The sequence below is a fragment of the Heterocephalus glaber genome, unplaced genomic scaffold (genome assembly GCF_053883595.1).
Source record: "Heterocephalus glaber isolate CG9 unplaced genomic scaffold, H.glaber_assembly_v1.0 deba00000621, whole genome shotgun sequence".
NCBI lineage: Eukaryota > Metazoa > Chordata > Mammalia > Rodentia > Bathyergidae > Heterocephalus > Heterocephalus glaber.
In genome coordinates this window covers 16,985,461-16,998,258 of record NW_028258153.1, presented here as the reverse complement: position 1 = coordinate 16,998,258, position 12,798 = coordinate 16,985,461, and the positions used below count along the sequence as shown (strand labels likewise).

The following is a 12,798-nucleotide window of genomic DNA, read 5'->3' as shown; positions in this document are numbered from 1 at the left end:
TGTAGGCACTTATACATACTAATAAATTTTCTACTAACAATCATGCAAACGTGGTTTTAAATGATGTTACTTGGTATATAGCAGTTTCGTTATTTACTTTTGAGCGGAGTAATGAAAAATGATGGGTAGGTGAATAATGAACTCAGTCAACTGAAGTAAATGCAGGGTCAACAACTTTTTTAAAAAGACTGTGTAGAGCCGGGCATGGTGGTGCATGCCTGTGATCCCAGCACTTGGGAGGCTGAGGCAGGAGGATCAAGTTTGAGGCCAGTCTGGGTTACATAGTGCGTTCAGGGCCAGCCTGAACTACAAAGGGAGATCCTGCCTCAAAAAAAAAACCAGACTGTGTGGCTTAAAATTAAGCATGTGTAGATACATGGAACATGCACAAGAGGGTTTTATAGGTAGAAAAGCAAATGAAGGGGAAATATGCAATGTATGTTATAATCAACAGAAACATGTCTTCTAATAGCACATTACCTAGCATTTTGGTTTTATTTTTGCTACAAGTTAAAAAAAGAAGCTAAAACAAGAAAAAAATGCCCACAAGGTGCTGTTCTGAACTGGAGGATTTCAGGGACACTGGGGATTCCCCCCCTCCCCCGAAATACCTTCAGGCCTAACAGATGGTAAAATCAGTTGTTATAAATATTTTTTTTCCTTCCACAGTGTGACCTTAGCAATATATTACCACATAAAGAACAGGTGAGCTCTTTAAAAACCTGTCTTGTTGTTCCACCTAATTTGCATGATACCAAGTATAGTATTGAATCGTAACTATAGACATCATATAGTGTCATTTTAATGCGACTTTTTTATTATAATAATGTGATCTTATTACAGTAGTGTGTGTGATTTTATTCCAATATTAAAGTAACTCATTTGGAGTTTTTTGTCATAATTAGATGTCTTAAAAATGTGTTAAGGGCATGAAGACCCCAAAGAATTTTGATTCTGTGAATTACATTGATATTTACTGTTTTAGAAATTAGTATTGAGGGTATATATAATATATAAATTATATAAAATTTGTGTATAAATGTATATGAATATATACTTAATATAATTTTTATATATACACATGGCATGTTAACACTGGGCTTCTCAGCCTTGGTACTGTTGATATTTTGAACTAGATAATCCTCTGTTGTGGGGCTGTCCCATGCATTATAGGGTGTTAGCAGTGTCACTGTCCGCTGCCCACTAGGTGCTAGTAGCATCCTATAGGTATAACAACCAAACATGTCCCTGAGGGACATCATCATCCCTGCGCACACCCCCCCTCCCCGTTATGAGCTACTTTGTTAACATAAATAACTTTTCATGGAAAAGAATTATTTTCTGTAGGTTTTTAAGTGCTTTTTTTTTTTTGGTACTGGGGATTGAACTCGGGTCCTTGCGCTTCAGCAGCAGGCAGCAAAACCACTGAGCTAAATCCCCGGCCCTAAGTGCTTCTTTTTTAGTTGATTAAAAAATGCCTTTGTGATTTTGCAAATCAGTTTGACAGAAGACAACTAGATTCTAGTATTTCTTAGTTTTCATTTATTTACAATTTTGTTTTTTGAAGAAGCAGTAAAAAGACAACCTAGTCTCATGGAGATATATAGTTGGATAAAAGAATTTGTTTTTGTTTTTTGGATTTTTTTTTTTTTTTGGTACCGGAGATCGAACTCAGGACCTTGCACTTGCGGGACAGGCAGCAGCACCACTGAGTTAAAACCCTGGCCCAATATTTTTAAAGCTTTCAAGTGATTGTGGATATTCTTTATTATTACATTAAACACCACAAAGGAAGTTAGTTTCTTAAATTACTGTGGAATTTTACATTGCATCACTAAACTTGTTACATTAATACTTATTGATGTACTGTTTCTTGTACAATGAACAGATCTTTTACTACTGCATGATTTTATAATATGCATTGGTCATTTTGGAAAATATTGGTTGTTGTTTCTTTATAGTGTCAAAAACTCACTTTTGATGATAACACCCCCAGTCTTATCAAAAAGTCTTCAAGTATTGAGAAGCTATCCAAGTGCACAGCAGAAAGTACCAGTTTTCCAAAATCAATCAATCTGTGTCTGTCTGTCTTTTCTTTTCTTTCTTTCCCTCTTTCTTTTTGCTTAACAATTTGAATTTTGTCATTGATAACAAATACTGGTTATTTTCCTTGTGACAGGCCCATTTTGTTCAATAGTGTTGTATAATCAGCTTGTTCAGCTCACAACTAAATCACAAATGCTTTTTAACGTAGCCATACTTAACTACACATAAATGGTTCTCATGAACTTTGCACTTATTTGTTAAGAATATTAAAAAGAGTCAAGATTTACTAACATTAATTTTTGCTGCTTCGTCAAGGACATGCTTAAATGAAGCAGTCCTGTTTTTTGAGACAGGGTCTCGTGCTGTCATTCAGGCTGGCTTTAAACTCCCTATGTAGGCTAGGCTGACCTTGAACTCTGGGCCATACTACTGCCTCAGTCTTCGGAAAGCTGGGATTACATGTGTGCCGCCACCATGTCTGACTTTTTTTTTTTTTTAATTACGAGTAGCACTGAAGAATGGAATGACTACTAGTATAATTTAGTACCTTAGTCTAATTCATGCTGTGAAATCAGTTTTACTCATTTTATAAGTGCCCAAGAGGGAAAAAGAAAAGTGTAGTAATGTCTTCAGAACAGTTTGACCACATGTGTCTCCTGAAAGTACTCTGCCGGAGAGAGTAGACTGGTTAGGGCTCAGATTAGAGACAGAGGAGGAGGATTAGGAGACAACAGTGATTCAGGTGTGCATTGTTAGGTGGTAGCTCAGGATAGGAAGCCATCAGCTCACCAGTGAAGGGCAAAGTGCTAACAGATTGGAGAGGGATAACTCAAATGTAGGGGATCTCAGAACCACATGTTTATATGAGCACAGTTTATTTAATAAATTTTTAGAAGAGTGATCTCTTTTAAAATAGAAAAGCAGCTAAGTTTTTATATACAAACAAGAAATACATGATAGAAATGTAGAGCAATAAAAAGAAGAGAAACCTGGGAAACCTGAGTCTAACATGTACTAAGCATTCTGAAGCCTTGATTGCCCAGCATTCCTGCCTTGTGAAAGGAGTGAAGCTATATTTCGTTCATGAGCATTGCCTGTTTGAGTCATTACTAACAGGCAGTGTTAGCTGGTCATTGTAGGAAGGGTTTCATAGTACTTTATGCACCGAGTAAAAGTCCGAAGGCCAGAATCTAGGAGAAATCGTGAACTATTTCCTTAGGCATCTCCCTCCAACTACCTCTACCCCTAAAAGATTTGTTAGTGGGATATTAATGATTTTTGAATTAATTTTAAATGTACATTCTTGTTTTACAGAGATGCAAATAGATCCCTGGAGATTTTCGATGAGCGGTCACATCCACTCACAGTAAGTGTCACTTTGTTTTAGGGTTGTATTTTTCTCATATCGAATTACATTTATTTCATTTGGGTTTGCATTGACATTAATTACCAGAGAATGTTTACAGAGAAATAAGACTTTACAGCCTAAAAATGAATTTGAGAATTCTGTGGAGGAAAAATGGAAAGGAACATTGGTTTTCTATGCTTATGTCTATTTTTCTTTAATGAATGCTGATGGGTGGCACAGTCATGTGTGACATAAGAATGGGATACACTCTTGAGAGATGCACTATTAGGCAGCTTCGTCATTTTACAGACAGTGTAGTGTACTTATACAAACTAAGATGGCTGTGGTGTCACTAGGTAATATCTTAGGGGACTGTGGTTGTATATGTGGCCTATCATTGACCAAAATGTCATTGTATTTGGTACGATTGTAAGATACCGCTGTTTGTATCTTAAGAGTATTTAAAACGTTTTCTTTGGTGGGTACTTAACATTGCATCCTTTCTTCTTTCAGCGAGAGAAGGTTCCAGAGGAGTACTTTAAGCATGACCCTGAACACAAATTTATTTACAGATTTGTTCGTACCCTCTTTAGTGCCGCACAGCTAACAGCTGAATGTGCAATAGTAACTTTGGTAAGATATTTCTCATTTATCAATCATGTTTAGAAATTGGTCTTGTACATGGAGTAAGGTCTTGATTTTCTAATAAAAGTAGGTCCCTGAAATTATCAGAACTTTTTAAAGAAACCTGTCAAAGGAAAGTAAGTACACGTATTTGAGTATAATAATCATTATGGTTCAAAATGTTGCCTTTTCTTTTCTCATCACAAAACAGTTGCTATTAAGAGATTTCCTCCCACATTTCAGTACACACATGCTACACACAGGGCACACTGGGGTTGTGTGGGGAACAATAACAAAACCATGTGGTCCATACAGACCGGGTGCAGTTCTAGCCAAGTCCTAGGATGTGCTTGTTCCCCAGACAATTCTGATATATGTTGTGATTGAGAATTATTGCCCTCAGTTCTCTGTCCCTAGTATTATGGATGTTAATCCATCTGGCTGACCTGTGTCTGTTCCCGAAGTTGCCCAAGATGATAGTCCCAGTAGTTCTTAGAAAGGCTTTGTTAGCTTGCTAAGCTACAGGGTGTGTTTAGCATTGGGTCATCCAGGATTCTTAATGGGAGATTATCATTTTGAATAATGAATCCCACTTAAATTGTTGAGATTGTTTTACTCCTCCCCCTAGCAGGTGCATAGTGGAACGTCAGCTGCATGGCCTGGAGGAAAGAATACTTAGGTCAGTACCTAATGCAGTAGTATCCAGTTAGAATCTAGAGAGGAGGCTTATGTGGTGTCCAGTAACCATTTGGATACGTAGAACTGAAGCATGAATCTGAGAAGTAAGGAATTAAGAGTAACTGTTCAAATGCAGAGAATGTGGACAGTGAAAAGTGGGGAGAAAGTCTTCACAGATCCAGTCTGATGTACAGTCAGCATTTAAGGGTCAGAGCTGTAAGAAGAAAATGAGAGGGTGACAAAGTCAGATAAGAGAGGGTGTGGTTAGAATGCTAAATGTGGCCAGGAAGTTGCATAGATACTCCCTAGAGATCTAGTCCATGTCACTGTTATACTGCTGGGGTAGAGGAAAAAACAGGTTGGATAAAGTTTTGGCGTTCATGAGCTTTTTATTCTAGTGAAAAAGACATCGAATATTTGTTCAAGTATATGAGTATTTCCGGTAGTGGAAAATACCAAGAAGATAAACCAGGGTAGAGAGCTAAATAGTGACTAGAGAGTTTTCCTTTTTTTTTTTTTTTTTTGGTACCAGGGATCGAACTTGGGACATTGCGCTTGCGAGGCAGGCACCGGAACCACTGAGCTAAATCCCCGGCCCAAGAGTTTTCCGTTTTATTTTTTATTTTTTGGTACCAGGGATTGAACTTGGGATCTTGTGCTTGTGAGGCAGACGGCGCAACTACTGAGCTAAATCCCCAGCGAGTTTTCCATTTTAGGTAGAATGATCAAGAAGAGCTACTTCGGAGGCATTGAACAGCACCCTGACTGAATCGAGGAAGCTAAGGGCCTCAGGCTTTACAGGCAGCAGAACAGGTGCCAGGATTCCGGTGCAGAGAAATGTTTCATGTGCTCGGGGAAGAGCCGGGCAGCTGGCACAGTGGGAGTGAGGCTTAGTCTCACCAGGCCTTGTGTAGCTTGTAGGCCACAGGAAGAAGTTAAATTCTAGGTTGATGGGTAACTTTTGGTAAATCTCAATGGGGAGAGCAAAGTGCTCCTAATTTAATACGTTCATGATGGGGCCATAATTTGCAGGTTTTGCTGCCAGGTGGTGAACGTCTGGTGATACTTGCATGACTGTACCTCCCAATGGGACAGTCAGGTATGTATCAGTGGTGGTTCAAGCTGGAGGGAGTGTGTTAAGAGGGTTTTCTGACTGCTTTGGAGAGAGTAGACCAGTTGGGGTCAGATGAGAGGCGGAGGAGGAGGATTCAGAGATAACAGTGATAGGTAAGTAGCTCAGGATAGGAAGCCATCAGCTCAGCAGGGAAGGGCAAAAGTGACAGGAATTGCTAGCAGATTGGAGGATAACTCAAATGTAGGTTTTTGGCCCATGCAAGTAGGCAAATGGCAGTGCCCTTTACATAGCAGGATTGGGGGAATGCAGAGTTGGGATGAAGGGCTCTGGTTGTAAGTTTGAGTGTCCCATTGGGTTTGGCAGAGTACTTTTAGCCAAGGGATAGTGGCAGTAGGCATATGGAAGTGGGTTAAGGACAGATGAGCTGGCATGGGTATGATACAGTGAGATTAGTAAGCAGCAGCACTCTGGTACTTGTTGGAAGTGGGATGAAACAACAGAAATATATTCATATTGGGAAAAACCTGACAGAAAAATCCTCAGAAAGAGGTACAGTAATTGCAGGAACCTGTTCTGCAGAAGTGGAGGGGCCCAACTGCACAAATAGAAGAGTTGCTTCATGGCAATAAAAGAACCGTCTTCCAGGCACACAGCAGGGCAAGTGGTGTAAATATGTCAGCCCAGAACAAGACCACTGGGAAGGTGACTGGAAGTTGAGGAATTGTCCATGTTGTTTCATTGTTCTTCAGTCATTTCTATACAAGAGAGTTGAATCCTTTAGGATACCTGAGTGCCGAGTTTTGGGGACTGAGGAGAATCTCACCAAGAATGTGTAACATTCAGTAGCCATTGGCTTTTTTTGTTTGTTTGTTTTTGTTGTTTTATTTTTGTTACCGGGGATCGAACTTGGGTCCTTGTGCTTGCACAGCAGGCAGCGAAACCACTAAGCTAAATCCCCGGCCCTAGCCATTGGCTTTTGAAAACGATTGAGTTTGGAGAAGACTGTCTTACCTGAACTGCTTGACTGACAGCCTTCTTCAGACACTAAATATGCCCTTGGAAGTGGGCCGTTTGCTTTTTGTCTTGATGCAGAGAGTTCAAACAGCATATGCAGTCTGCTGTCTGTGTCTGTGGGCCCTGCTTCTGTGGTTTTGACTACCAGTGGGTTGAAAATAGTTGGGGGAAAATTTGTGTCCATATTCCCTAAACAGTATAGTATAACACTATTTACATCGCTTTTAGATTATATTTGGTAATGTAAGTAACCTAAAGATTTAAAGTACATGGCAGGGTGTGCACAGTACATGCAAATACTGTGCCGTTTTGAGCTTTGGCAAGTTGTGCTCGGTAAGATTTGGTCCTGAAATCAATCTCCCATCTGATACCAAAGGGTCACTGTCTATTCTTCTGCAGAGTATCCTTTGAAGTTACAGCAAATTACAGCTTCCTCTCTGCACTCATCTGTTAATTTCACCCAGTTCTTGGTGGAATCAGTGTTTGATGTATGTAAAATAATTCATGAGATTTTTCTCACAAACTCTTGGGGTTTAGGCATTCCAGGGATATAGACCAGCAACTTAAAAAACCTTAAAACCAACAAAATTGACTAAGTTGGAGATTATGTAAGAGAGAAAATTATTATGAAGTTGATAGTGGAGATGTGCAACATAAGGGCTATAAGAAGGACTATCCTTTTTCACATCATAAAAGTGAATTGAGGAAATACTTTCTTTATAGCTTTAAAGAACCTGGGTTTGCCCTGCTGCTCTGCCCAGCAGCCACTGGGAGGCTCTCTTGTCCACCATTTCTTCAGCTAGTGTCACGAAAGGGTTAGTTACTATGACAAGGAGAAGATTAAAATGTGCTCAGTGTGACTTGGCTTTTACGCATACAAATGTGACATGTCTAAAATCAGTGTGAAACTAGCAGCTGGGTATGGTACCTTGCACTTGGGGAGGCACTCAGTATTTATTGAATAACTTTAATCTACACTGGGCCTGCATCTGTGTCCTTTGTAAGTATGACAGTGATACAGTGCCACTCTTCTTCAGAATGCCCTTTACTGAGATGTCTGTAGTCATTCCTAGGACCAAAATGGGACTGCAGATTTACAGGGGCAGAGTTGGCAATGGAAGTGTCTGACATCCCACTGCAATCTGACCTCGTGCTTTGGCTGAACAAAATCTCTGTAGGACTTTAAAAGGCACTTACTTTCTGGTCAAACACGGAAGAAATGTCATTCATAACAGTTCTTACTGTAGCACTTAAACTGAACTAAAATCAAAGACCAGTGCTCTACTTTTGCAGGTTTACTTAGAAAGGCTTTTAACTTATGCTGAGATCGACATTTGTCCCACTAACTGGAAAAGAATTGTTTTGGGAGCCATTCTTCTTGCCTCCAAGGTTTGGGACGATCAGGCTGTATGGAATGTGGACTACTGCCAGATCCTCAAGGACATTACAGTTGAGGACATGTGAGTTTGTAAGGTTTTGGTGAACTTTCTAACCATTTTCCAGTACCTCATTTGCTCCCATAAAGTGTACATTTTAAGAACTATTTTTAAATGTTACATGCAGATATTGGAAATAGGCATAAAACTAATATTTTCTATCCAGCTGTACTCTAACAGTTCATATTTTCCACCATTGATTTGTAGGTCTTGACGTGTCATTACTGTAATAATCTGCTTGAAAATTCAAATAATTTTTCTGGCAATTTTTTGCCAAACATCTTACAAGCTTAATACCAGAACAACGTAGTACACTGCATATCTTTGTGGCTTTTAAAAAGCTGTCTACCAGTACTACTCCCTTTTTAAGGGGCACATGTCTGGCTTTTGAAATAAAAGTTTGGCCACTGTTAAGGTCTCAGGGGCTCTGAACTATTAAAAGGTTTTAGCATCAACCTAACTCATACCTTGTATATTCACCCCCCCCCCCAATATCTGGTGTTACAGAAGTTAGGACATAGGAAAACAAGGGTTTCAGTTCCCTGTATTCTTGCCTGCTACCTGTTAGGTGTGTTCTGCGTGTGTGTGTGTGTTGAAATTGCTAGGAAGCTCTGGGAGTCCTCTCAGCAGTCCGAGAAGCACTGCTGGGGCATCAGCTGGTGCTCATCACCCTGGATGCTCAGCCAGCTACAGCAGCACTGTGGGGCTGGGAGCACAGGGGAGAGACCCTTGCCCTGTCATGAGGTTCCTCACAGGTGGCACAGTAGCAACATGGCACTGAGACAGCAGTGGAACATGGGCTTCCATTTGGACTCCCGACTGCTGTGAAAAGAGTAGGTCGGTGAGGTGGGAGGGAGGCAGGGTGAGCAGGGGAGATGTCCTCCAGCAGACTCTCAGTTGTCAGTGAAAATGTCTTTGTGGGTGGCATTTAGAAACATGAAGGAACACCTCTTGGCATCCTGAGCATCACAGGAAACTTAAGATCATACAACAGTTTGTCTTTGTCTTTGCCCATTATTCTACATAAGGCTGTGATTCGGAATTATCAACTCTGTTTACAGCTTCTTACGACTAAGAAGGGGGAAGTGGTTGGTTGTAGCAGCTGGCATGGCTTTGGGGGAAACGACCATGATAGTAGTGTAGATTTAGTGCTCATGGTACTGTTTGGCTAGCCATCTTGGCACAGGGTGTGGCAATAGGACTCTGAAACAAATGGAAGTACTTTTGGAAGTTGCAGAAGCTAAAGTGACTTTGATTGCTGTTGTCATCAGTCTGCAAACTGTTCCCTTGGAAAAATCAAAATTTGTAATCGTGAACACTACCCCTGCCAGGATGGCAGCTGAAATTTTCTCAAAACCTACAACTAAGCTGGCTGGGGCTCTGGTTCTATTACAAGATGAGAGAAGAGCCTGGGAAATAGCCTGCTTCCTCAGATGTGAGCTCCAGGAGCAGGGGAGGCAGGGCCTGGCTGCAGTGCCAGTTCTTACAAGCCTTTTTGTGTGTGAACAGAGCCATGCTCCTCTAACAGGCTCTTTTGTTTATGATCTTTGGAAATGGGAAAGCATATAACACCATATTTAATACACATTTGTCTCATCCCCCTGCTGTTGACTATTTGTGATGGTCTCCCTTTGAGTCCAAACTTAAAAAGTTTTTAAAAAATTAGCATCTCTTATTTTCTTAAAACTTTCACACCATCTGTGTGTCTCGTTAGAATATATTTCTCTTCAAAAGAATAAGTTAAATTGACCAGCTCCTATTCAGAACATTTGCTGTGCCTGTAAATGGTATACGATTCAGCCATTAGTAAAACAGCAAAACCTCAGAAGATCCATATTCTGTAGGCATAATGCTTTTCTTCAATGATGAAACCCCTCGTAATAGACATGTTAATCCCATGAAGTACTGTATTTCTACACAGTTAAAATGTATTAGTGGAGAAAAAATAAAAGGGATACTGAAGTGCATTCATTCCTGTAGTAAATTAAGTCTTGATTAGCTGATTATCAAAACATCTGATTTACATTTCTATAGACTTATTGCCATATGAGCAGGAAATTAATTGTGGAAGTAGGTTCAGTTTGGTTTTAATTTCAACAAATGAGAAAACCACATCTCTACTCATTCTAGGTGCTCTCCATTAGGACAGCATCAGGCAATTTTTTACTTGGCCAGTGGATAAAATATTAAAATTGTAAAGCCAAGAAACCAAGTATATTATAAAATAAGCCTTTCTCATGTTTAAGTATTTATTTGTATAAACTTAACTTTCTACAGAAATTCCTGTGGCAGTGGTAAGATTTGCTCTGATCTTGTGTATATTGACTGCAGGCTCCCCGGCAGGGGGAGGTCCGGGGTCAGGTAGCAAGGACTCCCACATCCTGCCCTTCCTGCTGTTCTGAACTCTCCACTCTGTCACTGCATTCTCTTGTGGTGAGGCACGTCAGTGCTGAGCATCTTGGGGTTTCCCTATGCAGAAACAGAGTTTATAATTTATAAGTCCAGGGCTTCATGTCCTAAAGTGGATTTGGTCTAGCCAAGAAAGACAGCTGCTTTTGGTCTGTCGGCTTTCCGAAGTTTAAATGGAGTATCTTGATTGTCAGGGTGACAGTCTGTCACCCTAGTGATATTAGGGTGAACAGGAACTTGCATTATGCCCTCTGACATAGCCTCATATGCTGGGGCCAGGGGAAGGGATTTCCTTTCCCATCTAGCACAGTTTGCTTGCTTGCTTGCTTATTTATTTATTTATTTATTTATTTATTTATTTATTTATTTATTTATTTGAGATGAATCCTCGTTGCCTCAAGAGTTTTCCCCCTCGGAGATAATAGCAGTGGCTCTCGATGGATCCATTTGTTGCCGTGGTGATGTGCCCACTTCTTTTGTTGGGGCTTCTCTACTTCAATAAGCCCCTTCCTGTTATCAGCCCGGTGAAAATGTCTGCAAGTTCTTCAGAGCTAATAAACAGCATACATCACTCCTTTCATCTGCTCACTATAGTGGGGCCTTGTGAGTGAGTGTGGAGTATGAATCGTACAGCTGCACTAATGGAACTCTGAAGAATGAGCCCCCGAGTCAGCAGCGCGAGTGCATGAGAGGGCCATAACCTTTCCCCTCCGCCCAAAGTCCCAGTGCTAGGATGCAGAAAGGACCACAAATAGCTGTACCTTGTTTGAACATTAGTGTATTATTCCAGCTGGGGAGCCTTTATTTGTTTCAAAACAGAATTTAGAGCCATCCTAGAAGCTCAGAATGATGTATTTGAAGCTAGCCCAGTTGACTAAAATTGTCCTGTGTTGGTTTTGTTGTGTTCCTCCTCCCCCAGGAATGAGATGGAAAGGCACTTCTTAGAGCTACTCCAGTTTAATATTAATGTTCCTGCTAGTGTTTATGCCAAATACTACTTCGACCTACGCTCCTTAGCAGATGACAATAACGTCAACTTTCTGTTTGCTCCTCTCAGCAAAGAGAGAGCACAGAACCTAGAGGTAAGGTTGTGCTTTTACTGTGTGGGGTTTTCTATGAGCCAAGCCACCAAAGCTGACGTGTGACTAAATCATACAAAGCAGGGGTTACCTGGAAAGGGGAAGGTTTTCAGTTAACACATGGAAGAGCTTATTAAGAAAGTTTTGGGTTATCTGTTTCTTTTTTGTATGAATCTTTTTGGTTTATATCTTATACTCTGAGTAACTGCTTTGAAGAAAACAGTATAATGACTATTATTCTCTTACTTGGTTATGAAATTTTATTGTATTTTTTTCATAATAAAGGAAGAGCTTATTAACCCTTTAGCATCTTATTTCCAGGGTCTTTTATGGTGTGTATAAAGATCTACATTATTAACAAATTACAGATGTTATCTCCTCTTTGATCATAATTCAGAATATTTTTAATCAAAATTAATGTTAATGGTTTTCCTTTTGAACGTTCACCCTTCTACATATCAGATAATTTCTTGAAATTGTGTCCCTAATTATGTCTACATACATTGCTTACCTACTATTCTTTTTTTTGGTACTGGGAATCAAACTCAGAATTTGGTGCTTTCCAGGCAGGCATGATGCCACTGAGCTGCTTCCCTGGCCTGCTTACCTACTACCTTGACTTTTACTCAGTTTGAAAATTCATGTCAGTTGTTTAGATATCATAATTCAAACTCATGAGCTTATTAGTCATAGCATTAGTGCCTAAGATGAGAGACCTGTACAATGTTTATTTCAAATACTGCATGTGGGAAATCATGGTTTTGTAATGGAATTGGTAACTTAATGGGGCAAAGTAATATCTATAGCTTATGACTGGTATTTATACACCAAAACAATTCACAACTGAAGTAGACGCATACTTGGAAATGGCACTTTCTGTGGTAGCTTGATGATATCTGAGAATAATGTTTTTCTACTGTAATCAGTGCACATTTGTAGGAGCACCTTGGATACCTCAGCCATTTAGACCTGTCCTACCCTTCGGCCTGTGCATGCCTTCCTCACTGACAGGTGCTTAGAGTGTTTAATAACTGATGAAGACTGGGTAGAATCTGGAGAGCTGAGCCAGTGTTTACAGATTGTTTTGCA

At 40.1% G+C, this 12,798-nt stretch overlaps 1 protein-coding gene across 5 annotated transcripts in view; it reads left to right on the top strand.

Annotated features, from left to right (window-relative positions):
• Ccnyl1 (cyclin Y like 1) overlaps window positions 1–12,798 on the top strand; it is a 52,575-nt gene that overhangs the window by 27,381 nt on the left and 12,396 nt on the right. For 3 of the 5 annotated variants that reach the window (XM_004851148.3, XM_013074534.3, XM_004851145.3), the window contains 5 exons: window positions 670–705; window positions 3,361–3,412; window positions 3,908–4,027; window positions 8,079–8,245; window positions 11,550–11,712. In XM_004851148.3, coding sequence (XP_004851205.1) covers window positions 670–705; window positions 3,361–3,412; window positions 3,908–4,027; window positions 8,079–8,245; window positions 11,550–11,712 — 538 coding nt within the window. The remainder of the gene's footprint in view (window positions 1–669; window positions 706–3,360; window positions 3,413–3,907; window positions 4,028–8,078; window positions 8,246–11,549; window positions 11,713–12,798) is intronic. The other 2 variants (XM_004851146.3, XM_004851147.3) reach the window with 2 other exon arrangements.